The sequence below is a fragment of the Canis lupus genome, chromosome 16 (genome assembly GCF_011100685.1).
Source record: "Canis lupus familiaris isolate Mischka breed German Shepherd chromosome 16, alternate assembly UU_Cfam_GSD_1.0, whole genome shotgun sequence".
Classification (NCBI taxonomy): domain Eukaryota; kingdom Metazoa; phylum Chordata; class Mammalia; order Carnivora; family Canidae; genus Canis; species Canis lupus.
Window position 1 is genome coordinate 30,460,458 of NC_049237.1, and position 10,557 is coordinate 30,471,014.

General features: G+C 45.8%; 1 protein-coding gene across 9 annotated transcripts in view; it reads right to left on the bottom strand.

Annotated features, from left to right (window-relative positions):
* UNC5D (unc-5 netrin receptor D) overlaps window positions 1-9,383 on the bottom strand; it is a 529,465-nt gene extending 520,082 nt beyond the window's left edge. For 7 of the 9 annotated variants that reach the window (XM_038560130.1, XM_038560132.1, XM_038560129.1 and 4 more), the window contains exon 1: window positions 9,258-9,383. In XM_038560130.1, the coding sequence (XP_038416058.1) occupies window positions 9,258-9,360 (103 nt within the window). In that variant the 5' untranslated portion in view covers window positions 9,361-9,383. The remainder of the gene's footprint in view (window positions 1-9,257) is intronic. The other 2 variants (XM_038560126.1, XM_038560124.1) reach the window with 1 other exon arrangement.
* Between the last annotated feature and the right edge of the window lie 1,174 nt (window positions 9,384-10,557).

Below are 10,557 nucleotides of genomic sequence, written 5' to 3' on the forward strand. Positions count from 1 at the left end.
GGTCGCACAAGCTCTCTAAAATAGATCTTAAAAAAAAAAAAAAAGAAAGAAACAAAGATTTGAGGGTTCCATGAGAGAACCTTGGAGAAAGACAGAAATGGAAGTACCTAAATTAAGAAGCTGACTTAGAAGTCAAAACTGTATCTACATCTCAAGTGTGTTATTAATGCCATTTAAATTAATAGCACAGGACTTTAATGATCTAAATTTGCTATAATGATGATATATGACATTCTGCTAATATATAATACATACACAGATATCCATGCATTAAAGCACTTATCACCTTGACAATTATTAATAATTGGCTGTACAAGTGATGGTCTTCTCTGCTGCAGGATATGATACAGTAGAGCTGTCTTTTCGCATCGCCATTCCAGAGGTTGACATGCATTTCAAGCTGTCTGCTAAAATGGAGAAAATATTAAATGGGTTGAGTGCAGGTTTTTTTGCTTTCTTTTTGCCTCAATGTGAAAAAGGAAATGAATGACAAATCCTTTATTCAGCTTTAATTCTTTAAAGCAAACCCCCAGATACTTACATCCCACCCAAATTTCACATTAACAAAACCTGTGAAATAAATAAATAAATAAATAGATAAATAAGTAAATAAATAAATAAATAAATAAATAAATAAATAAATAAATAAACCTGTGAACCTTCTGACTGTTTTTGTTGTTTGTTTGTTTGTTTGTTTTTCTTAAGGGAAACAACTTTGGAAATCTGATGCAAGCTACACGCAATGAGGGTAGCTTCTGGTCCCAAGACTAAGGGAGATATAAGGGTTGATGATTTAGATCCAGGATGGTTAAACTTTTTCCAGCCTCTTTCAAACGGCTTATAACACACATTTGTCTGGTAAAGAATTTTATCTGGTGGTCTGTACTTTTTGGCCCTACCTCTTTTTAAAGATAGGTTGGAAAACTCTTAAAGACACACGGATGAAAATTTTTATTGGAAGTTCAATTGCATTGTGCCACGCCACTACTTTCAAGTACAAATTTAAAGACCTTAATCTTGTTTTACAAGTGTACACAGGAAGAAAAAAATAAAGCACAAACACTCAAAATTAATAATAAAGACAAAGTATTTAAAAGCTATGCAGGGGCACCTGGGTGGCTCAGCTGGATAGTGTCTGCCTTCAGCTCAGGTCATGATCCGGGGGTCCTGGGATTGAGCCCCACATCAGGCTCCCCCCACTCAGCAGAGAGTCTGCTTCTCCCTGTCCATCTGCCCCTCCCCACTGCACGCATATGCTCTCTCCCTCTCTGCTCTCTCTCATATAAATAAATAAAAACCTTTAAAAAAAGAAAGCCATGCAGATTGAGGAGCTAGTAGTCTATTTCTAAAGAGTCTGGTTTGTAATGGCATCTTTAAAAATAAAACCAGAAACTAATTAGTGATTTTACCTACTTTAATGAACACTTTAATTCCTTTGATGAGGAAAATATTATTGCCTAGTGAGTTCCTCAGAATATTTGACATACAACTTTTGCTATACTGCAGTATGTCATTAGTGATATATTCACAATTTACTTCTCTCCAATCACTTCTGACCCATTTCCCAGGCGGGGCCATCTCTGTTTATAACTATGAGAATCGTAATACCAACAGACCAAGAAGGCAACACAGCTCATCTAAATTTTTATTCACTTATTTCTCTGACATCATATATCATGCAACCACAGCCCTGTCTCAAACGTATTGTGAGCAAAATGTCGTATCATCCGGTTCGGGTCTAATCAACCTATCTGGTAATAAAACAGAATTCCATGTAAAGAAATCCAAAAGTCCCAGAAACCAGCTGGAGGCTCAGCTTCTAGTCCTGGTACTATTTACGGCTACCTACCTGGCCTTGGTTGAAAAACCTCTCAATCTAATTTTATCATCTGTTCAATATCAGGGTGGATGTGAAAATGCAAAGCAATTGGACTTGTGAGCCCACCTTAAAAAGGTCAGGTTCCATGCAAATGAATTATTGCTCAAAACAGGCATCCATGAGATTGTCACTCTTAGACTTAACCATCTTTCTAGAACAGTCTGTCTAGGAAGGTAGGCTTTACAATCTAGTTAAGGGAAAAAACAAATATAAAACCCTTTTATAGTTTTTAATTATTTCTCTGGCAATTAAATTTTCCTAAGTTATTTTATCAAGTATTAAATAAGTTTTTAGCAAGTTTAGCCTAAATAGTATTCATACCTTAACATAATAGGGTTGGAGTAAAAACTATTGGTTGGCATATGCCATTGGACAGGGACTGCCAGGTGCTGGGTAAGTACCAGTAGATCATAATGGGCCCTGTCAAATAGAGATAACTATCTCGCAGCAGAGAGACAGACCCCAAACAGCAGCTACATGCTATTGTGACAGCCACAATCCAACTGGTGGGGGAGCCTCCGTTCGCTATATGAACAGTGCTTTGTTTTTTTGAACCAACTGGTTTTACTCTACCTCTTACTTAGCCATAGCCTCGTTCTCTCATCATCCTGAATTCCAGATCATTTTAAGTGCAGGTACAGCCAAGGGACAACAGAATGAAGGAGTGACCCAGAGGAGTAGAAAAGCTTCTTATTTAACAGACTTTGGGCAAACTGCTCAACTTCTGAGGGACTCACTTTCTCTTTATTACATGCAAACATCAGTCCTCAATTACTTCAAAAGAGAATTCGGGACTTTTCAAATATTGCATCTGTCCTTACAAACGCCGAAAGCAGGACAGGGTATCATCTCAGAACGGAGCTCCAGAATGTGTTAGTTTTATGAGTGGCTGCATGTCTGTCTGAGTAAAAACTGACATTTGTGTTTACCGATTCTTGTATTGGCATTTTAAAAACAGTCTTACACTGAATTCCACTTCTTACTGGCATGCACGTGAAAAGCAATACTGAAAATACAAACCCTGAATTATTATCACCTATAGCCCTGCTACTCAAAGTGTGGTCCATGGATGGGGTCGTCTAGAAGCCCTTGAGAAATGCAGAATGTCTGGCCCCTCCCCAGATCCACTAACTCAGAAGGTGCATTTTAAGGAGCTCTGCAGTGATTCAAATGCACATTAACATTTGAAAAGCACTGATTTGTGAGTTTCAAAGATATTACCAGCTTAGCTTCCATAACCCATGATCATTTGGTTTCCCCTCCTCTCCGAGAGTTTATTAAATTAAATTCAAATAAAGACGGTAACTAAAAAAGCACTGTTGCTAGCAGAAGCCACCAATCACTTTCACACTGCTCCCAACAACACGCGTACAAATATATTCAGAGGCAAATTTCTCATCCAATATTTAGAAAATAAATTTGCTTTTATAGTAAGTTATCAAAATCTGTGAATGATATTACACAAAACATAGCTATGCCAGTGCTGGTTGAGCCTCTGAAGTATGCAGGGCGATTTCTTCCTGTGCCAGCCTGCCAATCACCTACCTTCTGGAACTTCTGCACTATCATTTTCCCTTGGACTTACCTGATCAAGAAATTACAACACCTGATTTTTTATAACAAGAAAGTGTCTGCGAAATTCATTCGTATTAAAGCTCCACAACGTTGCAGTGCCGTTTTCCCCACACGATTCCTCGGGGTCTTACAACGCCAGGTTGGGTTGGTGGGATACGAGCACAGAGGCCTCTCTTTCTGGGGAGGAAGGCTCTTTTGCACTTTATGAACCACAAACTTGGTGACAGAGAGTCAGTATCTGCATCAGGGTTAGGGAAGCTGTCATTGACCTCACTTGGAAGGCAGCTTTTGGCTTTCCAGTTTCCATGTTTATGAAACAAGGAACTGGCCACAGAGGAAGAGTTCAGGCCTCACCTTACTCTTGTCTTGTTAGAAACAATATTAGGAAATACTTTGAGTCCTGCACTGGTCTGATGTACCTGAGAAGCATAATACAGGTGTCCTGCTTCTACTCAAGCGCCAGACACACAACCCAGTATTTCTGCCCCTAATTTCTAGTTCAGTAAAGTCGGTGCAGTGGGGCAGGTGTAAGGCATAAAATACGTGGTACACCCCGTACTGCGCACACACATCCGCTTTCAGAAGAAATACTCCAAAAGCACAACAGAGTTCGCAGCGGCTTTCTCAGGCAGCCCAAAGTGAACACATTAACATCCACCTAATTCTGAAAATTATCTACACACAGCATGTGTATGCGCACAGTAAGGCCATACGATGCAATGTGGCACAAACAATTAAAAGTTCTTTTCAAAGTGGAAATGCAAAATAGAACGAATATCTATTTTCTATAAATGAATCTAGCCATCTGCCTCGAAAGAGCAGCAGCAGGAGTACCCAAAGCAGCAGAAACAGCAGCCTCTGGTGTTAACAATCTACTCTCAAATCTCATGCTCCACATTTCCCCGGCAAACAAGGCTAAAAATACAAGACATGCAACAAATAGTCTCTTGGGATCTGCCATTCCATGGATGGTGTATTCAATCAGAGTAATATTTTCTGTTGAAATTCAAAATTGAAAAAAAAAGCAAGCTATCATATTAGAAACTGGCGTTCAGAATTTTAAGTGTGAATCCAATCCCAAAGTATATTGAGCTGAATGGTGAGAGGGTGGTTGTTTTCATACAACATAAATCTCTGAGATTTATCTGAATATATTTATAGATTTATTTAAGCTACTCTGAATTCCTCTACAACTCTCACAGTTATAGAGAAATAATTTTAGTCCTTTTGTCACCAAAATATAAGGGTCATTTTATTTTTGGCATCGTTCAGAAAGCAGTCCTATCGTTCAGAAAGCAGTCCTATCGGAGTATAGGTTCGAATCCAGGCTCTTCCATAAACTAATTCTGTGGCCTCACACAAGTTATTTAATCCCTCTTTGCCCTTTTTTCCCCATGTTAGAAATGAGAATATTACTTACCTCACAGTGTTAAGGACTAAATGAGTTAACATACATAAACTATTTAGAATAATCAATGGCACACACTAAATACGATAATTGCTATTATTATGTCGCAATCAAAAAAGGCTACAAAAATGCCTTCTCCTAAGGAACAGGCATAATACAAAGAGTGGTTGCAACACAATGGTAACTTCTCACGCCAAAAGCAGCCATTTAGCAAATGAGGGGGAATGAGCTGGCCAGGATCTTCACCTGGAGTATGTGGCTCTCATTACAGGAATGTTCCAGTTGGTTATTTAGTCATGCCATTAGTTCACGAAGACATCAGAATGAAGAGGACAGAAGAGAAGATGATGGCACGGCTGGTCAACTGGCACTCTCCAGAGTATAGGACGACCAGGATTGATGGCAAAAGTGCAATCAAGAAGCATCCCCCTACTGGGACTTTCTATGAATGGGGGCACCTGTCCTTTCAGATACCTGTATCTTCACAACTACCTTCTTTAAGAGGATGTTATAGAATAAACCTTTCTCTGGACATGCATCTGTCTTTGAGATTAGATTTGAATGCATGTAGTCTGGGTCTCTATCCTTCATATTCAAAAAAGAAGAAAAGGCACAAAGGAGTGGTATCAAATATCCACTATCTCCTGTACAACTGATTCCTTGAGAACCCTTTAGAGTTGGCAATATTTTAAGCTGGGTACTATATATGGCAGAAGGAGGACAATAAAGTCATCGAGACCATAGACCCGAAGAGTGCTTCCTTCACTAGGAAGACTGACCCACCCAGTCACACAATTCGGAGAGCTCATGGAGGATTCCTGGCCCCATAGCCTTTCCCACCAAATGGGGTACCACTTACAGAACCACACACAGGTCACTCAGAGAGTGAGGAAGGATATTTATTTTTCAAAGTAAGACCCCCGAAAAAGGACAAGTGCTTGCCTTCTAAGGGCCAGATCAAAACAAGTAATGTCTTCTTAAGAACTAAGATACTTAGAGACATTTCTTGAGCAGAACACTTTGTTGGGTAGGAAAAGAAGGTGCCATGGGACTATCTGAGCTGAGAGCAAACAACCCAAGAGTCAGAAAAAGACAAATCTGGAAGGAAATTGGGAGAAAAGACACTTTCCTCATAGCACTATGTAGGGATAGTTTTTTTGTGGAAAAGGAACAGAATTAGAAAGGCCAGGCGTAGGGGAGGTTGGGGAAGGAGGCAGGGGCATATAAAGTTCATTAAGAAGGAAATAACTATAGATTTTAAAATGTATGAATCAGACAGATAAAAGCATTTAAGTATGTGTAAACCATCTGACCCTATTATGCACAGAAAATAAATGTGTATCTCTCTTGCCCTTAATGCATTACTATGGCTATTATAAGGAAGATGTCATTGTCCGGGAAATTTTTTAAAACAAGGAACTGTGTGTAAGTTTAGCCTATCTAAGATTACTTCCCTCCCTGCCTTTAAATGAGGCTATCTTTATGTACAGTATCTAATATAAGAATCACAACCAGATCTACAGCACTATTCCTGTTTTTCAAAGAACAAAAACAAATCAACATGACAACACGATGTAGATTCAATTAGCACTTGGCAGGTCATGAATAACTTTTAAACAATCTTCTTTTAAGCTGGAAAGTGTTAAAATATACAGTAATCATGGCACCAAAGTGCCTTCCTTACAGTTTGCCAGCAGTCAGGAACATAAATCTTAAGAGGTAAGTCATGTTTGCAAAGGAAGGAGCCAGAACATTGCTCCTTGGGCTGTAACAGTTTCTACGAGCAGTCTCTTGTCCCAAGTACCTTCCTCTTTGAGTATATTCATTTAAAGCCAATCACTCCAAACCTCCCTCTGATTTTTAGATGGTTACATTAAGTATGAAGGAGAAGAAAAGGAAAAAGAAAAAAAGTTGGTGCAATCATCTTGCACACAAAAGATAAGTAATTGTAGAGAAAATGTTACTGAATTGTTAATTATTCTTGGGTCTTCAAAACAAATGGCATAATTCTATATACCCTGTTGTTCCAGGCGACAAAATACCTTGGTTCAAATCAACATGAAAAGGCTTGCAGAAAAAAAAAAAAAAAAAAAAAAAATTCCTTGAATAAAGAAGAACAACGTAGGGCCAACTCCACAGTGTCTGGTGAGACTACTCAACAAACATGCCACAAGAGTGCACCTCACCTTCCTTCTAATGAATGGACACGGTCCCAAGCTGGGAGAACTTAAGTAACACTGAAACACCCCCATGGTTCTGAAAATTCCAATTGTGCCCACCTGTCCAAAGCCAGATGCATGGAGCTTCACAGGCTCCAGAGCCGGCTTACTGCTCATTTCATATAGAATCTCTGACAGGTGCTAAGGAATGGGCTTCATACCCCCAAACATAAAATACTACAAGGGAAATATTAGATATACTGCTCTACTCCATGTGTCTTGAACATTACTATGATCTGTGCAAGACATTTTGTTGTAAATAAGCCTGCAGAGTGTACAGTATGTTTTCTAGGAGACCTTTAAAGAACAGCTTGCAGACAAGAGGTGCTAGCCTTAGTTTCACAGCCAGCAAAACTCCATCCAAGAGGCTTCTGGCATGTCCCCACCTCTTGTTTGGAGCTGGCTTCAGGACAACTCCACCAACCAAATTCCAAGGGGTCAGTATATGGAGTCAGTCACTCTTAGGTATTCCACATCAAACAGCAAGTAGGAATTCAGACATTTAGATAATTTAGAAAAGGTCCATTTTCCCCCATAACAGTGTATTAAAAAACAACTCAAAGCTGACTTTGCAAGGAGGCATTCTCCCTAGTAAATTAAATGGCTGAAGCTTATGCTTCTAGCAAGGGAAAGAACTAGGCTTCACTATAACCCAGTGTGTGCAATCACAGAGGCTCATTTTTAAATCTTTGCTGCTTTTTAAAAAGCCAAGAAAGAAAGAAAGAAAGAAAGAAAGAAAGAAAGAAAGAAAGAAAGAAAGAAAGAAAGAAAGAAAGAAAGAAAGAAAGAAAAAGTTTTCAGGGAATGAAATGCAAATAGTCACTGAACAGGATCATAAAACAGAAAGCCTCTACCCACCTCTTTTTCTTTCTTTCTTTCTTTCTTTCTTTTTTAATTCTTCATCCTAGGCACCCTGACTGCTTTTTAACACACCGTTAGCTTTCATAAAAATTAGATTAGACTGGTTCTTTTGTGATCCTCGTCAACCCCTTCCAGCCTGTTCTGCCTGCCGGCTGCTCGTCCTGTTGAGGCTGGCCGGAGAGCCGAGGGTGAGGTGGTCAGCTCGGTGCCCCCTCTCGCCAGACCAGCGTTAGGTAAATCATTCGGCGCAACTACATATTCCAAACCTAATGGATGGCACACAGGCAAGGAGAAAGGTAAAGATGGGCGGGAAGGAGAAGCTTCGGGATCATTTCAAAGGTAAAGCCACAGTATTCAAGCTACGTCTGAAACTGCCTCTGATCATCCTCAAAACAAGTCGGCGGGATCTATCTTTAACTTGATGCTCCCGGTTCTCGGTCACGGTGGAGGTGAAACCAGTTGCAAAATGTTACTCCACTGGAGTCCAGACGGGGGGGGGGGGGGGGGGGCGGGGAGGGGGACCTGGGAAAATGGGGTTCACGTTCCGAAGTCAGCAAGCAGCGGTGGTTTCCCCGCGGCCCCGTGGAGCCCCGCGCTCCCGGGCTCGGGCTCGGGCTCCGGCTCCCCGCTCCCCGCTCCCCGCTCCCCAGCCGGAGTGGGCGCCGGGCGGGCGGCCTCGGGCCAACGCTTACCCCGGCTGGGCTCGGCGGGCGCAGGGGCCGCGGGCGGGGCGCGCAGCTCTCCCGGCTCCCGCACACCGCGGCCTCCTCGAAAGCAAGCCCAGGGCTGTCTAGGACCTCGGGCCGGCGTCGCCCAAGGGGTGTCCAGCTCGGCGGACTTGAGCGTGGGTGGTGCTCCCCAAAGGGAAGAGGCGCCCCCTCCAAGGGAGCCCACCCCACGGGGACTGCCGCCACCCCGCCCCTCGGCCGGGAGCTCCCGGACACCACGAGGCGCCCACCCACGGTCTCTCGCCTCGGAGGCTAGTGGGCAGGGCAGGGGCGAGCGAGGCCGGGGTGAAGAGGGGCCGCTCCGGTCTGCAGCAACCGGGCAGGGCTCCGAAAACGCGGCAGCGGGGGCGCCAAGGGTGGGGGCCCGGGCACGGCAACCTGTAGGATTGCGGCTGACGGCAAACTTGGGTGGGAGGCCGTGGGCCCCTCCGCGTCCTCCCCGCCCGGTGGGGGCCGCGCGCGCACAGGAGCGGGGCGCAACTTGGGCAGCCGGCGCGGCGGGCGCGGGTCCCGCTCAGGGTCGCCGTCGCCCCCTCGGCCCGGCCCGGCCCGCCCGCCCGGCCCGGCCGCCGCTCCCCCGGGCTTACCTCGGGCAGCCGCAGCCCCCGCCGCCCAGAAGCAGAGCCCCAGCCACGGGAGCCAGCGGCGCGCCCCTCCGGCGCCTCCTCCTGCGGCGGCCGCTCTCCCCATGCTCCTCGCCGCGCTCGCGGTCCGGCTCCTCTTCCACGCCCCGGGCGCCCGGGAGAGGCGCGGTCCCGGAGGGCTCCGGCGAGTGACCGCTCCGCCGCGGCCGCCTACAGCCCCGGGGCAGGGCGCCCCGAGCCGCCGCCGGCCGGGCCCCGGGAGCCCGCACGCGCCCCCATCGCCCCCCGCCGCGGGCCGCCCGCCGCCGCCGCCGCCGTCCCCGTCCCCGCAGCACCCTCGCCGCGCTCCCGCCGCCGCCGGGTCCCGGACTAGCGGGCGGAGGAGCGAGTCCGCAGCGCTAATGAGATCCCCGCGGCCGCCCCTTCTCCACCCCTCGGAGCGGCAGCCAATGAGCCGGGCCGGGGCGGGGCGGCGGCGGCAGCGCGGGAGCGCGGGGCGGGGGCCCGGAGGCGCAGGTGAGCCCCGCGGCGGCGGCCCGAGCCCCCCGCCCCCCGAGCCCCGGCGCCCCGCGGACGCCCCCGCCCGCCCCGCCCCCGCCCCCGCCCGGGGCCGCCCACGGAGGGAGCCGCGCCGCAGCCACGCGGGGAGTGAGCGGCGCCCGCGGGCCTCCCGGAGCGGCCTCCCGGCTGGGGTCCGCCGCTTCCACCACACCGCCGCGGTGTTCAACTTTGAGCCCTTTCTCAGCCCTGCCTCTCCTGCTTCCATTCTTTAACATCCGCTCAGACAGCACTCCCAACATGTTCAAAGAAAAAGGAAAAAAAAAAAAAAAAAAAAGCCTTAAACGCCAAGTGGCGAAAAATAACACTAGAATAAATCCATTATTGGAACTATGGCAAATATGCATGCATGTAAATAAAGGAGGGGGGGGAATTACAGTCAGGGGTGCATTAAGGGGTGTGGGACAGATCTTTATTTATACTTTTTTTTTTTTTTTTTGGACTGATCTGAAATCTTCCTCCTTTCTGATGCCTCCTGGTTTTTGTTTGTTTTAATCTGGGCCCTGGGAATTGCCTTTCTTCTAAGTATCAGGGAAAGTGAGTCGTGCTGGCCTTTGTAGCAAGAAGGAAAGAAGACTTTTTCTTAAAGGTGTGGTTTATTTTGAATAAACTGTCAAGTCTTTCTTTCTTTAACTGCTTTTGAAAGTACTGGTGGTTGCCTCTTATTCTTCCCTCCGCACTAGTAACTTCGGAGAGATTGCCTTAGGCCACACAGTTTCAGATGGAAGAACAGACCGGGGGACTG